The 26,749-nt window shown below is 30.5% G+C and overlaps 3 protein-coding genes across 4 annotated transcripts; 2 read left to right on the top strand and 1 right to left on the bottom strand.

Annotated features, from left to right (window-relative positions):
* Positions 1–3,162: 3,162 nt before the first annotated feature.
* LOC130973039 (U-box domain-containing protein 54) lies at positions 3,163–5,897 on the top strand. Its single transcript, XM_057897411.1, is given in 4 exon segments — positions 3,163–3,654; positions 4,906–5,146; positions 5,500–5,632; positions 5,635–5,897. Coding segments are annotated over 4 exon segments (813 nt in total). The 5' UTR covers positions 3,163–3,257; the 3' UTR covers positions 5,677–5,897.
* Positions 5,898–8,730: 2,833 nt separating this feature from the next.
* Positions 8,731–12,587, bottom strand: LOC130973840 (serine/threonine-protein kinase D6PKL2). 2 transcript variants are annotated; one of them, XM_057898518.1, is made up of 3 exons: positions 12,420–12,587; positions 10,552–11,557; positions 8,731–9,781 (listed from the first exon to the last, which is right to left on the bottom strand). In XM_057898518.1, exons 2-3 carry the CDS (start codon positions 11,469–11,471, stop codon positions 8,902–8,904), a joined length of 1,800 nt encoding a protein of 599 aa, XP_057754501.1. In that variant the 5' UTR covers positions 11,472–11,557; positions 12,420–12,587; the 3' UTR covers positions 8,731–8,901. The 2 variants fall into 2 exon arrangements, with proteins under 2 accessions (XP_057754501.1, XP_057754500.1); XM_057898517.1 differs by lacking the exon at positions 12,420–12,587 and adding an exon at positions 12,150–12,413.
* Positions 12,207–26,253, top strand: LOC130974543 (phosphoglycolate phosphatase 2). Its single transcript, XM_057899418.1, has 10 exons — positions 12,207–12,347; positions 23,109–23,435; positions 23,515–23,586; positions 23,656–23,727; positions 24,550–24,609; positions 24,700–24,752; positions 25,058–25,155; positions 25,245–25,344; positions 25,443–25,546; positions 25,785–26,253. The coding sequence occupies exons 1-10, from the start codon at positions 12,207–12,209 to the stop codon at positions 25,883–25,885; spliced, it is 1,128 nt and encodes a 375-aa protein (XP_057755401.1). The 3' UTR covers positions 25,886–26,253.
* The last annotated feature ends 496 nt before the right edge of the window (positions 26,254–26,749 follow it).

Genomic DNA, 26,749 nt, shown 5'->3' with positions numbered 1-26,749 from the left:
CATCATTATTGTCATCCTCATCAAAATCCAGAATTCAAAAAATCTAGAAAAATCAAACAACAATATACTCAGAATCAGAAAATCATCATCATCAAGAACCCAGAATCAACAAGAAGAAGAAGAAGAAGAAGCGGCGAGCGGCGGACAACGGCTCGGCGGTGGTGTCGGCGGGAAGAAGAAGAAGAGGCGGACAGCGGGCGGCGGTGCGGCGGTGGGGAAGAAGAAGAAGAAGAAGAAGTGGCAGTGGGGTCGGCGGTGGAGTCGGCGGGCGGCGGGAAGAAGAAGAAGAAGAAGAAGAAGAAGAAGAAGAAGAAGGGGGGTCGGCGGTGCGGCGGTGGGGTTGGCGAGCGGCGGTGCGGCGGCGGTGCGGCGGCATGACGTCCTTCTTCTCTCCCCCCTCCACCCTCCACCCTCCCCCCCCCCACCTTTCTCACCCCCCCCCCCCTTTCTTTCTCCCCCTCCCCCCTTCTGTATCCTATCCCCCTTTCTTTCTTTTTTTTTTTTTTTTTTGTTTATTTTATATTTATTTTATTTTATAATTTTTTTAATAAAGGGTAATTTGGTAATAAAAAAAATATAATTGGTAAAAAGGACGATTTTAAAACAAACCGGAACCTCAGGGACCTTTTTGAAGCAAAAAAAAGCCGAGGGACGAAATCGATTTTTGGCCCCTACGTTAGGGACCAAAATCATACTTAACCCTAATTTAAATAATAATATATAATTTAAAATTTCATTTTTTAGGTTTTATATTTTAAAAAGATTAAATAATTTTTTCATTGTCAATACAATCAAATGTCTTTCTTTTTATATATGTCGTTAAATAATCATTTAAAATTTATCTCTCATACGATTACAAAATCGATTCTTTATAATATTCATATTTAAATTTTTTTTCAACTGATGTTATCCAGAAAAAATTAAAGTTAACTTAAAAAAAATATTAATGAATAAACAGTATTATTTTGATTTCTTATATATTATTATTATTATTATTATTATTATTATTATTATTATTATTATTATTATTATTATTATTATTTATTTAACCATTTTTATTTAATAATTAATATAAAATTAATATTTTTATTAGTCATTTTTAATTTAATATTAAAATTAGTTTAATAAGATAATTTATTTAATTTGAAATAAATTTAACAGAATAATTTTATATATTTATAATCAAATATAATAAAATATTAGGCTGAATTCTATTGACTATCAAATATTTAGATTAAATGATATATTATTTGTTAAATATTAAAATATTTTTTTGTCACTTTTAATAAATATAATATTTGTTAGTTATTTTTATCACAATTTTCAAATTATTTAACGATTATTTTGTCTGCGTCTAAATCTTTTAGATATCAAATTAGTAGTTACCTCTATTTTAAAAAATAATCAAATATATATAATATATATACACAGCATAACAGTACTATTCACTGAGTATACAAACATATTTTTTAAATTTTAAATTTATTTATTAGTCACAATTATAAAATAACAAATCTATAATTATTTTACTCTTTTTTCTTTAAATGTTATTGTAACAAATTCATTTGAATTTTGAATTGTTATTTATTTTTTTTATCATTGATGTTAATGAGTGAAATTTACTTATTGTGGGGTCAAATTTGATTATATAATGGGGGCAAATAATTTTTTTACTATGTATTAATTAACAAATTTTTAAATTCCACTGGGGGCACTTGCCCCCACTCCCTTCAACATAAATCCGTCCCTGGTCACATATAGTTTGCCATAAATTAAATCCTACATAATTAAAATAGTTAGTAAGAAAAGTTAATCTGGAAAAATAGATAACTCTAAAGCCTTAACTGTTTATCCATATTTTATTCTCAATTTATTTAATTGTCTATACTTTTGATATTTTTGAATTCAAACTTAAATCTTTTGAACATCTCAAAATCAATTTCTGCTTGCCTAACTAATCCAATCAATCAATCATTGTTGCTTGATCCATCAATCCTCGTGGGATCGACCCTTACTCACGTAAGGTATTACTTGGTACGACCCGGTGCACTTACCGGTTAGTAAGTGTGGGTTATAAATTCCGCATCAAAAGACCAAGGCAGAGTTTGACTATTGGTTTGATATCATGAGGACTGAGAATCCGGCGATGTGTGACTGGGCAAACAGAATAGAGTATGATAAATGAACTCAGCACCAGGATGGTGGCAGACAATTCGGTCACATGACGACCAATATATCTGAGTATGTTAATTCTGTATTAAAGGGTACAAGAAATCTTCCGGTAACCGCCCTGGTTAAGTCGACATACGGTCAGCTTACGGAGTTGTTTGTGATTCGAGGTCAGACGGCAGAGGCTTAGTTGGCCCTAGTGCCCAGTTTTGCCAGTCTTAATTAATATCATAATGTTTGGATTTATTCAAATCACATTGCAATTTGTCACTACTCCAATAATTTTAATGGACAAAATCCTATTTGCAATGTTTTCGAAAAATAATTTTAGAATGAGATTCTGATTTCAATTCCTATTTTCAATAATTAAGTCTTTTAACTCTTGAAACTAAATTAAAAGTAGCCTATATATTTGGTATTTTTTAGAAATCATTAAAAGACATAGAGGAGACAACCAAAAATTTTCAAAAGTTTAAATATTTTCTCCTGTGTCCATAGTTCAGTTAAGGTCCTCTACTCCTCTTCAACAATTTTTTGACCTTTTCCAATATGTTCTTTCATCCTCAAAAAAATAATACTCTAATTTTTTACAGTATAGCATTACTATTTCTAAAATTCTAAGATTTTTAAATTCAAGGTCTCTTTTTCTTTTTGGACGAATCATAATATTTCAACTAATCTAAATCATTGGCTTTTCAAAAATTTTTTGCCTCCACCAAAATTGAGAAAGTAGAAAATAAATTAGTAGATAAAAATATTTAAATATTATAATAATGAGATATATCTTGAGGTAGTGTTTATTTGCAAAGAGACTAGAAATGAAATTGAGGGACAAATTTATTAAAGTATCAACTAGACTTCATTGTTGTTTGTTGATAAAACACGCATAGCACAATAATTTTCTGAAAAATAAAAAATGGAAAAAAAAAAACTCAAAAGTCAAAGTTGGTGTTTGAAATTCTGAATTATTTCTATAATAGCAAAGCTACAATATCACAAGTCAACATCTAAATTCATCATCATCACCAATGCATTGGTAACACCAATACTCTCTTTTCCCTTTTCTCTGAAACCTTCAACATAATAACATGTCCTCTGCAACATTATTAACAGAGTCCTTGCATAGTATGCACCAATCATCATCAGATGAAGGTGCTAAATCCACCATGGGAAGTTCCCAAATGTTCAGCGACTACTATGGAATCATCACTAGTAGTAGTAGTGAGATAGTAGAGATAGAAGAAGAAGAAGAACAAGACATGAAGACATCAAAATTGTACCTTAATAATGATGCTCCTAAGACTATGTCAAGAATTAGTGAAGGGAAGAGTAGTGAGGAAGAAGAAAGTGTTTATGTAGCAGTTGGTAAGAGTGAGACAAGCATGGAAGCTCTAACATGGACTCTCAAGAACTTGGCTACTACCTCATCTACCATGCTTTATCTCATCCATGTTTTTCCTGAGATCAAACACATTCCAAATCCATGTAAGTCAAACACTCTCTTTTTTCTTTTTTCTATTTTAAAACCTTAGTCTTCTTATCATATCAATCTTTTCAATTTCAGTAACAAACATAAAATATATATGCTTTAAATAAATCAATTTTTTTTCCTTTTTAGTTTGTCTGTGTGTGAATAGTAGATGGTGCAAGATTTTGAGGCCCTGGTCCTACATAAGTGAGGTTGAGACCTTAACCACTAAGTTGGTTTAAGATCAGAAATATATGATCCTTGTTTTAATAGTAAAGTATCAAATATTCATGGACATATATAGAAAATTGTTGAATCTTTGATTGAAACAAAGTACTAATAAACACAGTTTGTTTTTCCAACATCACCTGTGAACCAATTTTAATTTGTGAGCTTAAAATGATGCCTAAGTCAATAAAAGACTGCTGAAGATTGAATTCTCAGTTTGATGAGCTTTAATTTAGATCAGTAAACCTTGGCTAGCTTGTACAATCATTAATGAAGCAAGAATGTGAGTTCCAAGGACAAAAGTCAACCATCATGAAGAATACTTTTAGATTATTTCAAGATGTTGCATTGTTTTCAACATATTGAATTTGCATTGCATTATTTTTTATATATTAATATTCAAATACTATATAAAATAAGCTGGTTTGGTTTGTCAGTAAAAATGACAAGTCTAACAACAAAAATGATGTGATAATTTCTCAGCTTGCATGGATATTAGTTACAAAATGTCAAAATCATCTAATATATATTTTGTAGTTTAGTTTAAAAAAAAAACTTAAAAACAAAATTAACCTATTTAACTCATCATTTCGGACAAATCAAATCAAATTATCATTTCTTTGGTCTACTAAAAAGAAAGTAACTCATTTTTTAATTTTGACTCGCTGCTCGTGGCAAGTTAATTAGAACCCGTCCACTCGTTTTTTCAATAGCTCTATTGAAAAGTGGATATACTCTCGAGGTGTGCTAAGGGACCAGCAACTTTTGTGTTTGGCTATCAATAGTGTTTTTAATGGTGTGAGATTAGATCCAATAGTAAGAAATCACTCACTTTTTTTATGGTTAAGTACTGATCACAAAACACAAAAGTTGCTACCCCTAGACTTTTTCATACCCCAAAACATACATAAATATTTTTCAGGTATTTTATTAGAATGTAAATGCTAAAAGGCTTAATAGATAGATAGTTAAATTTGTAATAATTAAGCAATGTGTAAATAGTGTGTATTTGGGACTAGCTGTTGTTTCTGCAATGACAGTGGGAATGGGAATGATCCCAAAGAGCCAAGTGAGTGGTGAGCAAGTAGAGAGCTACATGGCCCAAGAAAGAGCCAAGAGAAGAAACCTCCTTCACAAGTTCCTTCAAACTTGTTCTGCTTGCAAGGTTAAGGTGGACACCATTCTCATTGAGAGTGATTTTGTTGCAAAGGCTATATTGGACTTGATCCCCATTCTTCATATTACAAAACTTGTTCTTGGACTCAACAAATCCCAATTAAGGTACAATTTTTTATAAATCACAATTTTACATTACTCCTTAGTCATTAAGATTTTAAATTGTAAAGGTTAGTGATCAAAGTGATTGTTCAAAAAATATTTGAAGATAAATTTGGAATTCTACTCTTTTATATAACCTAATCACATGTAATTACTTAAGAATATCAGTGTTCTAATAATTTTAATAGTCGGTATCAATTATAAAAAATACATATAATATAAGTTAATTGAAATCAACCGTTAAAATGACTATAGCACTGATATTTCAGAAATATTTGAAAAATTTTCAATCAATTATCAAAGATCACATAGGGGAGTGAAATGGAAGTTGCACTTATAAGATTTTGGATGAACAGAAAACTAAGATCAAGAAAAGGGAATGGCATAGCAGATCAAGTACTTCAGAGTGCACCAGAAATGTGCAAGGTGAGAATTGTGTGTGAAGGGAAGGAAATTAGTGAAAACATAACTGGATCAGGGTTAGGTTCAGGATCACCCTCTCCTTCTCCTCATGCCACTTCCATGCCCCATAAAGAGCCTCTCAAAAAAGATTCTGTTTCATGCACTTGTTTTAACTTTTAAGCCAAACTTCTTCAATTTCATTCCATTCTGTGTTACTATGTCATGATTATTATTATTGTATAATTTCTATATAGGAATATTACAAATTATGGAATGAAAAAATGATTTATAATTTGGTTATAAAGATTGGTCATGTAATGTGTATCTTATATGAATGCAGGTTTGAGTTTTGTTTTTTGTAAGTATTTATTAAATTTTGAAATATATTCTCTAATTTTAGTTGGTTGGTCAAAGTTTATGATATTATCAATATATTGAAATTATCGTAATATTTTTAACTTATCTCTTAATTATTGTAATAATTCTAGAGTGACAGAAGATTTTTATTAAAAAAGACAATAATATTGATAATAAAGTAGTTATAATTAATAAAGAAATACAATAGATACTCAATTATTATCATATTACCGCTAAAATTTTCGTGTGGACTTTAGCTTTTGTTCTTGCTTGAAAGGAATAACTATATGATTATTAAAATTAGTTAATTTCTTATGATAGGTGCAGCCAAACAAAAGAAACGTGCATGCATCCATGATGATCAGCTGATCTCAAAGAAAAAAATATATATATAATTAAGTTTTATATTAGCTTTAGTTTAATTTAAATGAATTATTAATATAATATATAATAGATCAGGTCTATTTGAAGAACGAACCTCTCAATTTCCCATACAAATTTTGTTCAACGTAGATACATGCAAGTAGTTAAAGTTTGTCTGAGGTAAATATTAATAATTAATTCTAATAGGCTGCGTTTGTTTCGGAAAACAGGAAAGGACAAGACACTGATTGATAGAGATATAAAATTTTATGTTCTTGTATTCTGTTTGGTGATAAACTAGAACAAATTATGAAAATTTAATTTATTCTCATTTTTTTTCATTCAAAAATTTTGAGATAAAAAATATAATTATAAAAAATTAACAATAATAATGAAAGAAAAAATAAAAATAAGTTGTGTCCCTTGTCTCTGTGTCCTTCATGTCATGATTGACACAAAATACACTAATTCAGTGTCTTTGAACATATTGTTTCTGTCTATATCTCTTCTGTCAAACACGATTTTATGTCTCTGTGTCCTATCTCTATAAACAAATACAGCCATAATGATGCTCTTTCATGCCGTTTTTCTTTTTTTTTTTTAATTTGTTACAAATTTGAATTTTATTTAAAGATTGGTTGTTGGACAATGAATTACTGTATGCATAAGGTAGAACTCGAATTCTCAAAATTTGTTTAAGCGAATGAATGAATTTATGACCACTCAATCAATTCAAGTTGGTTTAAACTTGTGTTATTTAGCATTTATTAATTTTAACGACAATTAATGAACGCCAAATAAAATAAATTTAAGCTATTTTTGTTTAATATTTTTATTTTATCGAAGATAGAGATACTCAAACCCACAACCTCTTAAAGTAAATATAAAGAAAATATGTCATTTGAGTTATAACTCATTGACGATTAATATTTTTAATTACTAGACATTTTCGTTACGAATAATATAGATTTAGCTTAATTAGAACTTTAAAGAGAATACACGGTATAGTTTAAACCAGACAATATATATATATTAATAATTTTGCTTCATGTAAATGATCACAGGTGATGAAGAAAAGTTGTAACATATGGAAAATAAAATTGTCTTTTCAGAAACTTAACCTTTCGGAAATCCTAAGGTTTAATTCCTTTACACCTCAGCAACCTAAAAATTTAACCTTTTTTTTTTTTTACCTAAAATCAAATTCATGTGATTATTATTGTCACAGTTGTTGCCCAAATAACAATAGTAATAAACTCTTAATTTTATTTTATTTTTTTACTTATTGACATGTGAAGTATAATTTCGTTTCTCATGTATATCTTTTTTAGTCTTATATTAATAAACACATGAATTGACCAAATGATTTAATTTTGCCTTGTTCATACTATTTTAAACAAAGACTAACAAAATTATAAATAAAGAAATTATATTTGCACAATTTTTCATGTTATCTCAACTAAGATTCAAATAAGATTGGCGAACATAGAAAACATTAGTCCCTAACAAAAATAGGTTATTGTTAGAAACAAGGAATGTCATGAATACAAGAGTTTTATTGGTTTATGATGCAAAATTTTCTACCAACTTTAATTGTTAAACTGACTTTTTGATTGATAAAGAATGCTAAATTCAACTAACGAACAAAACGGTTGTTTCAATTCTTAATTAATAAAAGAAAGTAACTAGCTATGACTTTGTCTTCTTGATGTTTCTCTGTTTTTTCTTAATGTTTAATGGTAGTTGGAAAAATTCCAAGGACTCTTGTGAATGAGGAGTATGCTGACAGTTACTTGACAGAAGAGAAAGGCAAAAGGAAACTGCTTCTTCAAAGTTCATTGACTTGTGCAATCTTAAACAACTATTTCATTCTATTAATCTGTTTGACAAGTTTAATCCTTTCATCAATTAATCCTTGCACTTTATGACCCTCTAATGATGTTACCAACTACAGAGTTTCACAAAAAGAAGATGAATCCATTGAATCTGTTCCTCTTACACGTCTTATGCACAATTCTATGAGGGCATTTAGACCAAGATTTCAATAACAAGATATTAAATAAAGATTGCATTAAAGTGTAGGAAGTTTTTTTCTTTATTAGACTTAGACCAGGAATTTGATATATGATATGAACCTTTCTTAGTTCCTTAAATTTTTAACATCAATTCTTGTTGTATTGGATGTAGATACTCCTTTAGATTAAGAAACATGAGTGTCATGTAATGAGAAATAGATTCTCGGCAATGATGAGTTCCAAGGCAGAAAAAAAAGTTGTCATTTTTCAAAAACATGACACTCATGTTTTCAAAGGAAATAAAAGCATTCAAATCAAGCATTGATTTTCAGGTCTGCATGGGCACAGAATTTTGGGGGATGCCCATGTGGCTGAGTTTCCACAGTTTCATGCTTACCATCATCACCACCATTAATCACAGCTCAAGTTCCTTCTTTTATGCCTTTGAGATGACAGAGAGAAGCCATGCATTTTGATTATGCCATACAAATTTGAAACTTTGCAAATAGCCAACAAAAACAAACATACAATTCCTCATCATCTGTTCCTGAAACATTGAAAAACAGTTCCTCCAACCCCCCACCTAACAGAAACCATTCTTGCAATCAATATTGTCTATATCTAGAAGAAATCAAACTCCAGATAATTATCCGAACCCTTCTGATTCGCTATTGACATGTGATTCACGGCCTTTTCGCCGGCAGACGAGGCTGGGGAAGGTATCTTCTCGAACTCTACAGGCTTGGGGATCTCAGGTGGGGTAGCGCAGCGGATCAATGCCCAGTTCACACCTTCGAAAAAGGGATGCTGCTTGATCTCGGTAGCACCTCGTTTATATGCCAATCTGTGCTGAGGTTCTTTTACGAGCAACCCTCTTATGAGATCCCTCGCCGCGAAACTGACAACAGGTGCTTCAGGAAACCGCAGAGGCTGACCTACAACATTAAACAATGTAGCTCGGTTCCCGGATCCCTTAAAAGGAGTTTTACCAAACAAGAGCTCATATAGAAAGATGCCAAAAGTCCACCAATCAACTGCACTTCCGTGACCTTCGCCTTTAATGATCTCAGGTGCCAAGTATTCATGGGTTCCGACAAATGACATAGACCGAGCATCAGTAGGCTCTGCAATGAGCTCCGGCAAGGGACTCACTTGGTTGCCAATTTCATTTTTGGGTTTCCGGTCCTTCTTTGATTTACTAGAAAAGAGCCGAGGTGAAAAGCATGTAGTAGGAGCGACACAGGATGGCTGGATACAGGAAGTCGGCTCAATACATGCTGGCTGGACACAATAAACAGGATTCTTTCTTAGAGGCTCGGTATCCATGGACGCACTTTTAACAAGAGTTGGGCTAACAGCACAGCGGAGCGAAAGGTCGAAGTCAGAGAGCATAATATGACCATCATCCCTAACCAAGACATTTTCCGGTTTAAGGTCACGGTAGACGATCCCAAGCATGTGAAGGTACTCCAAAGCCAGTAGGACCTCCGCCACATAAAACCTGCAAGTTCAGAGGAAATTAGCCTTTTCATTACCACTATATATTAAATTAAATCTTCACCAGCTTAAACAAATTACCAAAACAAAAAGGCACAATCACAAGTCATCAGCACTGCACTGACTAAATTATTGCTTCACTATTAATGACAACTAAGATTCGTAATTAGTTTATCTTCCACAAGCCAGCTTCCAAAAATTGGTTTACTCTTGGTGACTGTTACAATTAGTTTGAAGACACTCGAAATAATTCAAGGTGCTCACAACCTTGTAAACAAATTGATACTGATGTTATCTGGAATAAGCAACCATCCATATAATTAACATGCACAAATAAGGTCAAACATGCATGCATGCATGCAGACCCACAGGTAAACGAAACCCTAACCCTAATCCCAAACACACTCTTCATGCAAGCATGACAGTTCCAAAGTTATTGTACTAAGCACATTACTAGGAGACAACTTACAATGAATGTATAATTTGGACCTGAATCGGCAAACAACGATAATGTATTCATTTGTTTCAATATTCTATTGTGAGCCATAAATCTTTTTTAAGTCTCAACCAACCGCATGTTTCATGAAGATAGAGAAATCAATGTTTAACAAAAATTTGCAGAACCCGTTAGTTTCTAATGGGAGAGAATTAAAGCAGTACCAACAGATCAACTAAAGCTTATATAAAAACTGACATGCAATTGAAATAACAAATGAAAGTATGAACAATAACCAATATGAATAAACCAAAATTGAGTTTTCATGTTAAACATACTTTACTGCCTGCTCAGGAAAATGCTTCCCTGGTTGCTTCTGCCTCAGTGTATGGAGGTCTCCGCCGGGGCAGAATTCCATTACCAAGCATGAGAACTTCTCCGTCTCAAAATGGGTATACAAAGTAGGAAGAAAGGGATGGTCCAGCGATTGCAGGATTTCTCGTTCTGTCTGAGCACGAAGTAGCTTTTTCCGACTCGCTAAGGACCCTTTGTCCATTACCTTCATTGCAAAATAACATTTAGTTCCACTCAACTCAGAGAGATATACACTCCCAATATCCCCACAACCCAACCTCTTCAGCAGTCTAAAGTGACCTAAACCCAACGCCCCATCTCTAGATCGAACAGCTTGGATAGCTTCCCATCTCAAGTCATTGGCCTTATGGGGCTTGTTTACGGTGCTGCTAAAGCTACTACAAGTACTCTCATCACTCACATCACTGCTTGTACTTCCTCTGCAGATACTGCTCTTACCACTCTCAACAAAGTCGACTCGATCACTGATCTTAGCACTCCCACTTGTCTTTGCGAGACTGCTAGCCCCATCACTAACTTTCGCAGATACAGAACTGCTCTTCACACTTCCATATTCTGATATCTTTTTCTCTTGATCAGCAGAGTTCTCCAGTGAGCCTAAGCTCTCATTAATGCCGTGATCCGCTTCTCTAGATGCTTTGGCAAGAACAGTTGAGGAAGTACCAATAGTGGCAGCAGCAAGTTTATGACTCAAGGATTCAGCAGACACCTTCTGGACCGAAGCTCCCAAGTTCTTGCTTCCCGGAATCTCCCCAGTATCCTTCTTCGTTGTGTTCTGTGTAGACTTCAAAGAACCTTCGGAAGCAGTCGGCTCCAGTTTGCCCGTCTTCGTTGTGTTGTGATGATGTTTTGGGAGAGCTCTAGCAGTACTTTTCGAGTCCATCAGAGATCCTATGGAGTTTCAATTGAGATCAAATTGACAAAACCCTTGGCTGAAAATCCATTTATGTCTTCCCACAAAGAAGCAACCTATCAGAAGCATCAATATCATAAAAAAGATTCAGCTATGTCACCAAGTATGCTGTGCAAAAAAGTAACCAGTTTAACAAATAACATGTACACAGATAAACACAGTCTATAAATCATGATTGAAATCTGAACAAAAGTAGCTCACATAATCAAACAAGGAACAAATAGATCCATTAATCAGTGAAACATTCAACTGAAGCACAGATAGGTATGAATCCAAACATATAAACATAGCTAAAACTGTTAAAAGCATAACAGCATAACCTCCTTCTGAGTGAACCCACATGGTATATTATCCATGAAACCAACAGTGACAGAAGTACCAAAGAACAGAGTTAGCAAATTAAGAAAGCATGAATCCCTAGAAAGAAGAAAACTTGAGCTGTGAAGCTGCATGCATATACATACCATAATCATTTTAGTAAAGCTAAACAGTGATTAGCAACCATCAAGATAAGAATCAATTCCAAAAATCAAATTTAAATAACAACAAAGGGTAGGCAAAGAAAAAAGCAAGGTATTAGTCAAATTAGCCACCCCAATTGAGTGGGGGCAAAAACAGATTTTTGATGGAAAAAAAGGGGGAAATTACCGTAAGGAGGGGCAAGATGAAAGTAAGTTAGATGATGGAGTGAATTGGGAATAAAGAATGGATTTTGATCCGAATCTGAGGCAGATCGGGGGAAAAGAGAGAGACCCAGATGCGAAAAAGTGGAACTTGGGAAGGAGTAAGAGGTTAGGAGAAGGTAGGGGCAGAGAGAAGAAGAAGGAGAATGCAATGGAAGAGAGGGTAAAAAGGGAAAGTAAGAAGAAGAAGAATGAAGAGAGTAACAAAATTCAAAGTGGGATCAGAGACACTCACTCAGCTACGTTGCTTTAGCAGTTGAAGAGGGAGAGAGATAGAGAAAGGTGCTTGCTTGCTCGCTCCCATGGCTGTGTTGGACTATTAGGCACATTCAAGAGAGAGAGAATCAGGGTCAAAGGTAGTAAAGTCTAGCTTTTTCTTTTCATTTTTTCTTTTTCCTACAACATAAATTTAAATTCAGACAAATCACTTATTATTATTATTATTTATATATGGTCATTTGGTTAAGTTTTTTTATATTTTTTATATTAAATTGACAACAATATCTTTTTAGATTATAAATGGTTAGAGTGTTAATCTCAATTTAATTTGGAATAAAGAAATAAAATTCTTCATTTTTTTGGGAAATATAGAAATCACACTATCTCATTTTTAAAATGAGATGATTCAATTTCTATTTTTAAAAATTTAAAAAATTTAAAGTATAAAAATTAAATTCTTCTATTTATATACCTTTTATAATTTTTAAAAACACTAAAAAAATTATAATATTTTAGTAAATCACTTTTTTCACTTTCATTGGCAAAAAAAAAAAGCCTAAATATTCTTACATTGTAAACAATAAAAACCTTTTTTCCTTCGTGCAATATTTAATCAACAAATAGAGAGGAGAGAGAGAAAATGCGACTTATGTTGTTATTGTAGTTAAAAAAAGTTGCAACAAAATAAAAATATCATTTTTTCTCTTGACAAATATTAAATTATAATTTTTTTTCTTTATTTATAAAATATATACTTCTTTGAACAATAAAAATAAGTTATTATTTATTTTATATAACAAAAAATACTTTTATATGTTATTGATAATTATTTTGTTAGTTTAAATTATAATAATATAACATATATTTATTGATTATTAATAGAAATATTTTTATTTATTTATAATCTTGATCATTTAATATAAAATATTTTTTTATTAAATATTTTAAATTTTCTAATTTAAAATTTATTTTATAAATCGATGAACTAAAGATTTCACTACTTCTATAAAGATTATTTTAATAAATGACTTATTCATATGTTTTAATAGGTATTCAGCAACTCACTAAACACTAATTCTAAGAACATATTATCATTGTACTATTTAATATCAAATTCGCCTCATCTTTTATTTATTAGAATATGTTAATAAGCCGATGATCCACCTGAGAAATCAACTAAAATAACATTTTATTTGTTCATTTGTTCATCATTTTCAATATACAAAAACTTCAATGGTTTTTTGTCTCCAAGACCAACAGGGGTCCAAGTCACTAAACAGTTTCTGAGTCTTGCACTTGTCTATCATGCCTTTGCCCAAATAATTCTTTTAATTTTTTTTCTTTCCTTCATTTTTTTTTTCTTGGTTTAATATATGTTGATGCTACACCTCTTTCAGTTTTATTTTATTCTGAGTTCAGCTCTTCCCAAGGGGAAAATTAAATTTTGAAGAAAATGATAAATAGATTATTGATGTTTTGATTGGTTGATATTTAAATTTTTGATAATTTAAAAATATATTTAAATTCTTGATTTTTTAAAATTTAGACATATCGATCTCTCATATTCACTTGGGTCTGTCAGATTTAACAGAAAAATCAAACGTAATTCTCATTGTATTGACTTGATTCATACGGATTAGGGCTAACAATTTATACCCTACTCGGGATACTCAACCCGGAGCAACCCATTCAGATAGGATTGTCTATCCAACCCGCTGAGAGTAGGGTAGAGTACGGTACGAGTAGGGTAGGGTATGGGTTCAGGGTATATCCTACCCTACTCTACCCGCATTTCTAATATATTATATAATGTATATGTAAAAGTTATCTACGTAATGAAGAAATCTATCTTTTTCTTATAAAAACTTGAAATAACCACTAAACTAGTTGATGATCATATTATTTATAATTTTATGTTAGATTTCTTTAAAATTTTATTGTTTTTAATTTTAATTTGAACTTAATTTGTTATTTTCTATTTTATTAATATGCATGAAATTTAGAATGGTTGAATTTTATATTTGTTTAAAAATTTTGTTATTTTTCTACGGGTAGAGTCGGGTATGATATGCTTTAGAACTTTAAGATGCGGGTAGGGTTAGAGTTGGAAAATTCTCAACCCGCGAATATAATAGAGTATAATTTTTAAAAAGTTTTCAATTCGCGAGTAGAGTCTAAATCCTACCATGTTCTATCCATTGCCAACCTTAATATGAATGGACACATAGAAAAATTTTTAAAATGAGACAAATTAGATTTAGGGATCGATGTGTTTAAATTTTAAAAAAATAAAAAATTTAAATATATTTTAAATTTTTTAAAGACTTAAATATTTATAAACTAAAAAGTGAAAGATGGATTTGTTCTTTTCTCTTAAATTTAAAAAAGGGCAGCTTACAATTCAAGGAGATAAAAAATTATATATTATTATTTATGTGGATGGCACTTGTTATATTAAATTTATTCCTCCCCCACCCCCCCAAAAAAAAAGTGGAGATTTGTCTAAGCTAAGCAATAATACTACATATATAAGTGTTCAAGATTCTAACCAGGTGAACACATGAAGAAATTTTCCAAGCAACAAGTATTACTTTATTTATTTATGTATGACTTGACAACTTTGCCATTTGAATAATAAAATTTGGCTAAAGTATTGAGGCTTTATTTATCGACAAGAGCCACAACGTATGACAAGAATCATGAAATTAAAAGAAATGAAAAAAAAAAAGAGTACAAATATTCTATTTGTAGGGCATCTACTAGATTGTAAGTATTGTAACTGATTCGTCCGAACACTGGAGGCCGAGCTCAAGCACTTCCGAGCAGGTCGCCGGTGAAGGGGAAGAGCTTTACGTCGGCCGGAATCAAACACCGCGGCGGGAATACCTGCACAAGATACTCCGACGCTCAAGTCAGTAGTGATTCAAAGCGAATGAATGAAATGAGTTTAGAGTAAAGAGTAAGAGACTGAGAGTGATAGAACCTGAGACTTAGTCTAGTGTAAGCTATGCTTTATAGGAGTTAGTTTCTACCCGTTAGTGGGTGAGTCCTAGTTTATAGATCAGTTAAGATTTATTCTGTTTTGGTGCTGTGAATTATCTGATCACGTTTCTTATCTTCAGTTGAGTAATGCCGTTCGGTCCTGATCATGGGCCGAAATTTTCGGATGGTTGATACGGGACCGAGCTTTGTGATGCACGTGTCTTTTTGTTCGAATGAATGATGCCGAGCTTATCTGTGCTCGTGCCGAGCTTTATTGGGCGGTTAGTGCAATGTCAGCCTCAAAGTGCTTGCATGCCGAGTATGCCGGGTGACCGAGGATACAGATAACGTATCAGTAACCATGCATGTTATCCTATATTCTCGCTTCAAATCTAAATATGACGATAATAACTTTTTCCAAAAAAAATAAAAATAAAAAGTAAAATTATTATGGTTTAATTTGTATACATGGTCATATCTGATAAAATCTGTTACTTCCCATATCTATTATTATCTTAATAAAATTATTTACATCACTAATGTTAATATGACAATAATAATTAGATGTTATTAATACAAAAATATTTTACCCTAAAATACATAACAATCAAATTATTTATTTATTTTTATGTATATTATTATTATTATTATTACATGAAAAAATTCACATCACTTAATTAAAGCCGACATGAAGAATTTTGGTTGCCTAAAATAGGTGCCCTGTTTCCATTTGCATTGAATAAAATGGTGTAAGGGTGGATGGAGAATGAATGTTTTGGAGTGATCCAATGAGAAATGAGAAATGGAAGTGTATATATTACTACTCACTGAATCATCCATAATTACATTTTAAGTTTCTTGTTGGTGGACCTCTTCTATCCCCCATTAAAGCTTTTGATTATTATGTTTATGTACCAAAAAGAAAACAACCAACTTATACCTTTTTATTTTTTTATTTATTTATCAATCAATTCCCCTTTGTGAAATAGGAAAAATCTAATATAACAAAAAAAATATACTAGAAATACTAATATTTTAATACTTTTATTCATTAATTTTAATTTATATATATAATTATACTACATATATACTAAAATTAGTTACTAAAATTAATTATTAATATAAAATATATATTAAAATATAAATATTTTAATATATGAATAATATTTTTAATATTATATATATTTTTTATAATCGAAATGAAAGGTTAAAATTATTAGAATACCGAGCTAGAATCGTAAAATTCTTCCAATAATATATAGTGTATAGTATATGGTAGGAAAGTATATGGTCTATTTGAGGTTGTTGTAGTCATGTTTTGTAGTATTATTATCCCTACCAAGCAATTACGTTTGTTATTCTCAATGTCTTCACAATGCTAGCCATGAAGGGCCCAACCCTTTGTTATTGCTAATTGCTATGATGGGACTAGGGATACCATTTGGATCACTCAAACCCTATTATTTAATTTGTGAGAAAGAGAGACCTTTTAGCTTGCATTAATAAATTATTAGCATTTCAATTATTTTCTTATTATTGGGAATTCCATTAATTCGACTAAATTTGACTGAAATCCTAAAATTAGGGTTTTCAATTGATAAAGTTTTTCACAGAATATTAATATCATAAAATATATACTAATATCGCATTATTAATTAATAAATAAAAATTTTATTTGAATTATAACTCATTCGCAACGAGCTAATTAATGAATTATAACTCAAATGACATAATCTCTCTATACTCATCTAAAAAGTCACAGGTTCAAATCTTTCCATCTTTGATAATAAGAAAAAAAAAAGAAAAAAGAATTTCATCCCTATGGTTTGAATTGGTTCAAATCCTAACATTATGTCCATATAGATAAGAGTGTTTTTAAGGGAAGTGGTCTATACTCTAAGAGTGTAGGGCTTTATTTTTGTGTGAAGATAAGAGAATTAGGACAACTGTGTATTGGTCCCAAATGAGTATGAACTCTCATAAATAATGATAATTAAGGTGGTTGAAATTCATTTTCTCAACTTGGTCTTAATCTTTATATATGTAATCCAAATATCTCTCTTTCTATAAAGTATCAAAATATATCTCCCTCTCCACAAATTCCTTTTCTTCTTCTTCTTCTTGTCATTCTTCTTTTTCTCCCCCTTTTATTTATTTATTTATTTTTTCTTTTTTGGTGTGACAACTAGGGTAAGATATGTATGGAAGAGGGCTAAGCAAACAAGTTGAGTTCATTGCACTAACTAAAAATATATAATAATTTAAAGGATCATTTTAGTATGACTATATTATAGTAACTATAATGATTATGCTATTTTAAAAACTATTGTTAAAATTAAAGTAATATTTTTTTATTGTTAAACAACGTTTTTTAAAGAGTGTTACTAACTCCACCTCATGGTGTTAATAAGTTCCATCATTTATTTAAAGGGGGGAAAGGGAAATAATGAATTTAGCACCAAATGGGAAAAAAATGAGTAACAAACTAAGAATCTAATAAGTGTCCCAAAAACGACAATAAATTAAATCAACCTTTGACTATGGCTCTATTTTACCAACGTTTGTTTGATTGTAAGTGTGGTGTGCATGCATAAACATTATTTCTTTTGATTTGGTTGGAGTCATTCAGCCACATGCATGGGGGCAATTGAAGAAGGGAAAAAGGTTTATGTGTCCTTCAATTTAAGGGGTTGTAACCTTAGAATCATTGGGTTTTGGATTTTGACTCCCCAATATATATAGAAACCAAGGTTTGGTCCCAATCAAAAAGCAAAGTAGGGCACTTCACGCTTCTATGGTCCTTTCCCTCTCTAAAAACAGACACTTTGTTTTCTAAGTTGCTTTTTTATTTTTGAGAAAAAGATAAATAAGTCTTTTATTTTTTGATCGGTAGGCATTTAAGTTTTTAAAAATTTGGATATATTAATCCCTCATGTTTATTTGGGTCTGTTAGATTTAACGAAAAAATCAAACATAACTCTCGTTATATTGACCTAGTTGATATGAATGCACACATAAATTTCTTTTTTAAATAACAAATTATATTCATAAATCGATATGTTTAGATTTTAAAAAGATCGAAGACTTAAATGTCTACAAACAAAAAAATCAGAGATCGATTTGTCTTTTTATCTTTATTTTTTTTCATCTTTTATTAATACTTTATTAATAGACCCCTTTAATTTTCTCTTTTTAATATTTTTTTTGGAGGGTCAAACATAACTACTTTATTTGGACCAATTCTATCCTTTGTTATAGACAGGCTCTTTTCCTTATCATAAAATGTTGAATGATGATAAGATTTTTCCTTTGATACCTTTGCCTTTTTTTTTTTTTCTAGGTTTTGATAATACATGTGATGTCTTGAGAGTGAGTGGAACCAAACTTATTATAAGGAACCTTTTCTAAAACACAAAAATAGGGTCGGCTTTTGTATCATGGGGTTTTAAGTTGCTCAATCCATTTACAATTATTAATTATTCCTTTCAAAAGTAACATTGAATTTATTTGGATGATTTCCTTTTTGTTTGGACAGCTATTTTTGTTTTTCAATTATTTGATATATATGGTCAAAGTTATAATAACCATTATTGTTAAAGCCATATATAGTCATTTTAATTTACTAGCTACTACTAAGAGAAAAACTTAGGTAATTAATAAATTAATAATAACTAGTCTAGCAAGAATTCCATATTGTAGTTATCATCGTTAGTGAAACTTTTCTAGTCTTTTTCCTTCTTTATTTGATAAGTGTAAAGAGTATCATCCTTTTTAGAATATTGTAATAAGAACTATTTGTGAAACTTGTAGTTAGAATCTTTTTTAAGGGTACCATCTATTTATTTTTTTTTTTTTTTGTTAAAGATCACAATCTCTTGAATTATAGTGTATTTCTATCATTATATCAACACTTATGTTAATAATAATAATAATAACAATAATAATAATAATAATAAATAAGTTCTTAACCTTTTGATTTACAGACATTTAAGTTTTCGAGTATTTGAAAATATATTCAAGTTCATGATCTTTTTAAAACTTAAATATATTATCTCTCATGTTCATTTGAGTCTATCAGACTTAACGAAAAAAATCAAATGTAACTCCCGTTGTACTGACCTGGTTGATACGGATGCACATGTGAGAGAGTTTTTAAAATTGAACAAATTAGATTCAGGGACTGATATGTCAAAGACTTAAATGTATTTTTAACTTTTCGAAAACTTAAATGTCCACAAACCAAAAAGTCAGGTATTGATTTGTCCTTTTTTCTAATAATAATTAACTAAAAAATCATTTCAATTTAGAGTATAGGTGATGCTAATGGCATTTGAGTTTGAGCATTTGAATCAAAATACTAGTATTAATTAATGAGAATGGAAGATCAAAGCAAATTTTAAAAGTTTTAGTACAATGTATACCAAATATTTTTTAATTTCTAATTAAAATAAGAATTTAGCTAATTTATATCCTAAAGATATATTTTAAAAAAATAATAATAGAAAATTTTTAATATATTTAATATATTAAAAATATAAAAATATTTATTTTTTAATAATTTTTATAAAATATTTTTTATAGTGTTCTTAACCTATATCTTTAAGACAAGACACAAGTTAGTAAAATTCATAAAATAATACTCCTATGTGATACCAATGTGTGATGAAAAAACCCTTTTTGACCTTTTTAGGACACATTATTATTGTGGCCTTCTAAAAACCCATGCAAAGTTGAGCATACATAAAGCTTTTGATTTTGCATAGAATGCCACTACTTACCCTTCATTCAATTTTCACTTCATTCAAAGATTCATATGGGAATGCTAAACAAAAATGCATAAACAATTAGAAAAGTTAAAATTAAGTAATAAGAGAAAAATAAATAAAGTAGATCTACATACAGCTCCATACATAGAGGTTTGAGCTACTTACCCTTCCATACCCACATGCATATGCTAACTCTATTTGTTGTTTTTTGAATTAAAAAATATATATATATAATTTTTATGAAGTGGTCCTCTACCCCCAATAATATTAATCTCATTATTATTTATACTTACTATATGATATGATTAAATTAAATATTATTACTGGTACACACTGAAATGATATGAGAGCAACAACCAATGGCAGAACAAGTACAACTGGATTTTGACATGTGGCATGCATGTGAGCCTTGGGCCACTCAAACATAATTTACAAAGTTTTTTTATTTTACTTGGGTCTCTACAAAATTTGAATCTTTTTTGTTTTTTAACTGGTACAAGCCAAGGGAATATATTCTCTCAAGAGGGTAAGTCTGATTCTTCAGAGTTTGATAACCTCACCAAGCAGAGAAGAGAAGGAAAAAAAGTGCTTTATAGAAAGAGAGAAAAAAAAAACACTTTGGATATGTGGGATTTGGCTGCTAGCTTCACTTTTTGGCTTCACTTTTTAGTTTCTTTAGATGTCAAAATCTCTTTATACCATGCACCAAATGAAAAGCAGAATATAGTTTTTTTTTTTTTGAAAAATAATATATATTTAAATTTTTAGTCATATAAAAAAATTAAAAAAATAATTAAAAGAATGAACTACAACTCAAAATTAGTACTCTGTCTCAGCTTAGAAAAACCTATTACCTAATAAGAAAACTCAAGGTTTTGGGCATGGCAACAAGGTCCATATAGTCATATACCTTTCTTTTCTTTCTTTCTTTCTTTCTTTGATGTCCTTTTCTAAGACTTATCATCATTCTCATCCCATTTGACCTGTAATCTGTCTGGTAAAGAAAGAAAGAGAAAGAAGAAAAAAAATGTGGACCAAATATGATATTGAAAACTTTGTTTCATGTTTTTTAATTACATACTGAGTTTAGCTTGAAAAAAATTAATAATGAGGCTTTTTCTTTTCTTTAGTGAGAGGGAAAAAAAATAATATAATAGAAGGGGTCATGTAGGGTGTTGCAATATTATTTGGCTGTCAAAGACTGACAAGTTATAATTATTTTATTATTATTACTTTCTAGCTAGGTATATGGGTAGCTAGGTAAAATATAGTTTTGGCACCATGTGAAGTGAGTAATTATAGACACACATTACATTACATTATTACATTAAATCTTTAAATGTTATTAACTTATTATTGGCCTTATTGTTGTGCTAAGGGGTGAAGCTTCAGAGAAGTCAGTTTATTATGACACAGCATATTTTGAGAATATTCCACAAAATAGGACAAATTAAAATCACTTTGTTTTTGTTAAGCACTTTTTTTGGTATGCATTTTTCAGACCCTTTTTTTTTGGGTACAATAGTGGGCCATTCAGAACCTTTTTTAATAGGCTAGAAGTTGCCCAATCTAAATATGGGCCAAGTTTATTACTGGATCCAAGTTTTAGCCCAATAAAGAACCCAGAGAATACACAAAAAAAAAAAAGAACACAAGGGTATTAATTTCATCATGCATGAATCATGATAATTGGAAATCACCGAGATTAATGTTTGGGTAAGCATGATTAAAATTTATAATTCATAATAATAACCATAATTATGATTTTATTATGTCATTGCAAGTGGTAGACAGAATAATTTCTTCTGTACGTTCTCATGATTTTGTGGCAAATTTTGGTGTCTTCTATTCAAGAAGTAAATTTGGTGCTATAACAATACAAGGAAAAATTAAGTTAAGATAATACTATGGCACAAAGTGTTACAATATTGCCTTAGATAGCTTGGTTTTGTGAGGGTTATTTATTTATTTATTTATTTTTTCATTGACTAATTAAGAGAGGAGAGATATGTTAAAGCACTAAAGAGATGATAAAACAAATAGTAATATTAATCAATTATAGTAATTAGTAAGTGTACATTTTAATTAGTTATTAAAATTAATTATTAATATAAAATAGATATTAAAATATAAATATATGTTGTATGTATTTATACATAAATATATTGATAACTGATTTTAATATTCAAATAACTTTTTTAAATATTAATAGGTTATTATTATTGGAGATAAATAGATCAGTCATAAATGAGTAACTATCATGCAAAATTAATAGAAACTAATCACCAATTAATAATTTGTATAAAAATATAGAATAGTCTCGTAATCACATAATATAATCAAATTGCATAAAAAATATAACTGAACTTTATAAATAGTATACTCAAACTTAATTTAATGCTACATTCAAAATATGATGAATAAGAGATTAATCTACGTAATTTAATCTCTGATATGTATCGAATTAGTTTATATATTTTATAATTAAAATAGTAATTGTCAAATAATAAGTCATGAATAATAAGTGTCAAATAATAAGTCATGAATAAATTATTATATATTAAGTATCAAATAATTAGTTTATATATTTTATAATTAAGTGTCAAATAATAAGTTATCAATGAATTATAATTCAAATGGTATAGTCTTTTTATGAGGTTATAAATTTGAGATTTTTTATACAATGAGAGTCACAATCAATCAAAAAATGAACTTATTTATTCTTTTTTCAAAACTTTAAAAATTAAATTTTGAGACAATTATTTTTTAAATTTATTTTAAAAAAATGATATACTTCTTTATATATAGCTTTTATATCAAATACATGAGTCATTTATCATTTTTTCTAATTTTGTCTTTTGAAAATGAATTATTTTAGAATTAAAAAATAAAAAAATATACATGTGAGTGAATGAGATTAAAGAAAAGAAATATTTTTAGCACGTGAGTAAATAAAGAGAAGAGAAGAAACTAGAAAGCAGCCAATAGTAGGAAGAAGAAAGGCGAAAGCAGAAGGAAGAAGAAGAAGAAGAAGCAGCAGCATGAACAGTTGCCAGGTTCTATCACGTGAGAATCTGACTCACCTGCTGGATTCCGTGGACACCTTCCTCTTCGACTGCGATGGCGTCATTTGGAAGGGAGATAACCTCATCGACGGCGTTTCTGAAACCCTCGACTTTCTTCGTTCCAAGGGCAAGAAGCTCGTCTTCGTCACCAACAACTCCCTCAAGTCACGTGCTCAGTACGCCCTCAAGTTTCACTTTTTAGGGATTTCTGTTTCCCCGGTACTCTCTACTCTTCACTCTTCTCTTCTTCACTCTCCTCTTCTTTCATTTCATTTCCTCATCTTTCTCTCTTTTGTAGGATGAGATTTTCTCCTCCTCTTTTGCAGCTGCCATGTACTTGAAGCTCTACAATTTCCCTCCTCAAAACAAGGTTCGCTTCCTTCATATTCCAATATCTATTCTTTTTTCCTTTCTGCTTCATGTTCTTCTCAATGTTCAGGTTTATGTAATTGGTGGGGATGGTATACTGGAGGAGTTGCGCCTTGCTGGCTTCAATGCTTTCGGTGGTCCGGTAAGTTATGTTCATCTTCATACTCATATCTTTTGTTTGTAGAAGTTTTGATTTTTCGATCGAGGAATGCTAGAGCTCATCAGAATTTATTGTTTTTCGCCATCAATGTTTAAGGCTTGGTTTAGTAAAGCTTTTCGAAGAGGTGCTTATGCTTTTTAAAAGTACAAATTCCTCATTTTGTGTTTGGTAAATTAGAAAGACCATATACTTGTGCAGCTTTTAAAAGATTAGAGTATTTTTGAAAGCAACTAAGGAGTAACTTTTTAAAGTTGGCTTGTATTTTTCAAAATTTAAAAGTTTAATATAACTTTATATATTAACTCATTTTCAAATTTAGCACTTAAATTTATGTCTTTTATAGTATTTTTAAATTTTAGAAACAATTTTATCAAATGTAATTATTGCTACTTGTGTTTATTAAAAGTCATTTTTAATTTGATTTACCAAACATGAATGCTACACTTTTTAAAAAGTAAAGCTTTACCAAACTAAGCCTAAAAGTATGGAATAAAGAATGTTGTTGGAATACTAGACTAAAGGTTGACTTGACGGCTAAGTGATAGCTAAAAACAATAAATTCTGATGTCCCAGATTTATCAGTAAAATTGTATCAAAGAATGTTCTTGTGCATGTATGTATTGTTTCAAAGGAAACCCTTACACTAACAGTTTGATTCATGTGATCATATTCAACTCTATTTTGGCTACACTTTCTTAATGCCAAATTGACAATGCATGTTTCAAAAACAAGACACTAATAGAGGGCTGAGAATCACAAGATTGTCTCCCAAGTTATTGTTGCTAAATCATTCAATAATTGCAGGCAGATGCCAATAAAACAGTGGACCTGAAGCAGAACATCTTTTTTGAACACGATAAGAGTGTAATGTAACATCTTCCCCATTGTTCTTTGAGTATCTTCATTGAGACTATGCTTCTGTTTAACTGAGGATTGAGGAGTGCACTCTTGCAGGTTGGGGCTGTAGTGGTTGGCATTGATCCTAACATTAACTATTACAAGCTTCAGTAAGAAAACATTTTCGCTTGTTCTTCTTTTCAGCATTACCTTCTAATTTATATTGTTCCAGACTATTTGAAATTTCAAATTCAGAACGTTTGATTACTTAGAAGTTTTAAAGAACTAAACATATGGACTCCTGAAGGAGTATATACAATATCAATACCATTTTTTTTCCCGATTAATATTATCATCACAAGATAGATTGATCATATATTGATTGATATTCCCCAAAATGCTCTTCGATTTCGATGGTAGAATTAGTTCTATCCACTTTAATTTCTAACCGTGATGTTCAAATTCCATCTAATAGGTATGGAACCCTTTGCATACGTGAGAATCCGGGATGCCTTTTCATTGCTACCAACCGTGATGCAGTTGGACATATGACTGCTTGGCAAGAATGGCCTGGTTCTATCTCTGATTCCATTATCTCACATAGTGGAATTAGTTTGTTATCTTATTGTATGACCCCATAATGGTTAAAAGTTGGATTTCAGGTGCTGGGTGTATGGTTGCTGCTATGTGTGGATCAACCCAGAAGGAGCCTATAGTAGTTGGAAAACCATCAACCTTTATGATGGAGTTTTTACTCCAGAAGTAAGAGTTAAAATATGCTTGAATTAATTGATTTTGGTGTCAGGGACTTTCTTGTTTTACTTTTCCCTCCTCAGCATATAACCCACTCTTTCAAGCAGATTCAACGTAAGTTGCTCCAAGATGTGCATGGTGGGCGATAGACTAGATACCGATATATTGTTTGGACAGAATGCTGGTTGCAAAACTCTTCTTGTTCTGTCTGGTAAGGGAACTTACCTTTTTTTCTGCATCATAGACTCATAAGTTATCAAACACTTGTATTAAATCATAAACTCTCATGAGTTTACATGTTTAGATTTCATACTCTTATGAGCTTACAAGAGTTTTATGATTCAAATTTACCTAAGTGAACTCTTTGAGTTTGATAACCTTTGCATACACTTAACTCAACCACATAAGTCATTCATGAAATGTTACAACTACTGTTGTTGTGGTAACAGGTTGCACAACTCAATCAGCTCTGCAAGATCCTTCAAATAATATTCACCCTGATTTTTACACAAGCAAGATTTCTGATATGCTCGACTTATTGGAAGCATAAGATTTTTCTCTTTCCAATTCAGATGACACTATAATTGTTGTTCTCCCATGTAGATTAATAATAAGCATGGGATATTTTTTTGGGAAGATTTTAATGGCATGAACATTTAATAGTTATTATTGAGCCGTACTCAGATTATGCTGTAGCATAAGTAGTCACTGTTATAACATAAGATAGGAGGCTCATAGTGAGAGCAATATGCTGCTCAAAATAGCGTTGATTTTTATGGCTGTAGACCATCAAGACAAAACTTTGAGTAAATAACCATAATAGAAAGCAAAGGGAATCTCCTTTCTTCCCTACCTATGTATTTTCCTTAAAATTTTGAGGGATGATCTTCCACCAATTTCAAACCTCCCCAATGTAATTGATATTAATGGGGATAAATGTACTATTTATTATTTAGAGTAATTACCCAAATCAGTTTCAAAGATTTTAAAAGCGGATATTTTAGTCTTAAAAAAATTAATATAAAAATTAATTTTTAAGGTTTTATTCTGATAGACAAATTAGTTTACCGTATATTTTCAGTAGAGTAATTACTCAAATTAGTCTTTAAGAATTTTAAAAGCGAACATTTTAGTCCCCAAGAAAAATTAATAGATAGATTAGTTTCTAACGTTGTTTTCTGTCAGGCATAATAGTTCTCCGATTCATTTTACTTTTACTATATGCCAATCTTTATTATTATTAGCATAGCTTTGTGAATGCGGATGATGACACTAGCATATTGCCACATTCTTTTCGTTGGAAATAAGTAAGATAAATAATGATATTTTGAAATCCAAATTAAAATATTTTCTTTTAATACTACTATTTTTTTAAAATAGGATATTGTCGGATTCTTGTTGACAATTTGACATT

This window comes from Arachis stenosperma, chromosome 4 (genome assembly GCF_014773155.1).
Source record: "Arachis stenosperma cultivar V10309 chromosome 4, arast.V10309.gnm1.PFL2, whole genome shotgun sequence".
Taxonomy (NCBI): domain Eukaryota; kingdom Viridiplantae; phylum Streptophyta; class Magnoliopsida; order Fabales; family Fabaceae; genus Arachis; species Arachis stenosperma.
This window is presented reverse-complemented; position numbering and strand designations above follow the sequence as displayed.

Coding starts and splice junctions, on each gene's coding strand:
- LOC130973840 (XM_057898518.1), bottom strand. CDS start 11,471: ATGGACTCGAAAAGTACTGCTAGAGCTCTCCCAAAACATCATCACAAC. Junction 9,782..10,551: donor TTTCCTGAGCAGGCAGTAAA/GTATGTTTAACA, acceptor CTGAACTTGCAG/GTTTTATGTGGCGGAGGTCC.
- LOC130974543 (XM_057899418.1), top strand. CDS start 12,207: ATGGATTTTGATCCGAATCTGAGGCAGATCGGGGGAAAAGAGAGAGAC. Junction 23,587..23,655: donor ATTTCCCTCCTCAAAACAAG/GTTCGCTTCCTT, acceptor CTCAATGTTCAG/GTTTATGTAATTGGTGGGGA. Junction 23,728..24,549: donor TCAATGCTTTCGGTGGTCCG/GTAAGTTATGTT, acceptor CAATAATTGCAG/GCAGATGCCAATAAAACAGT.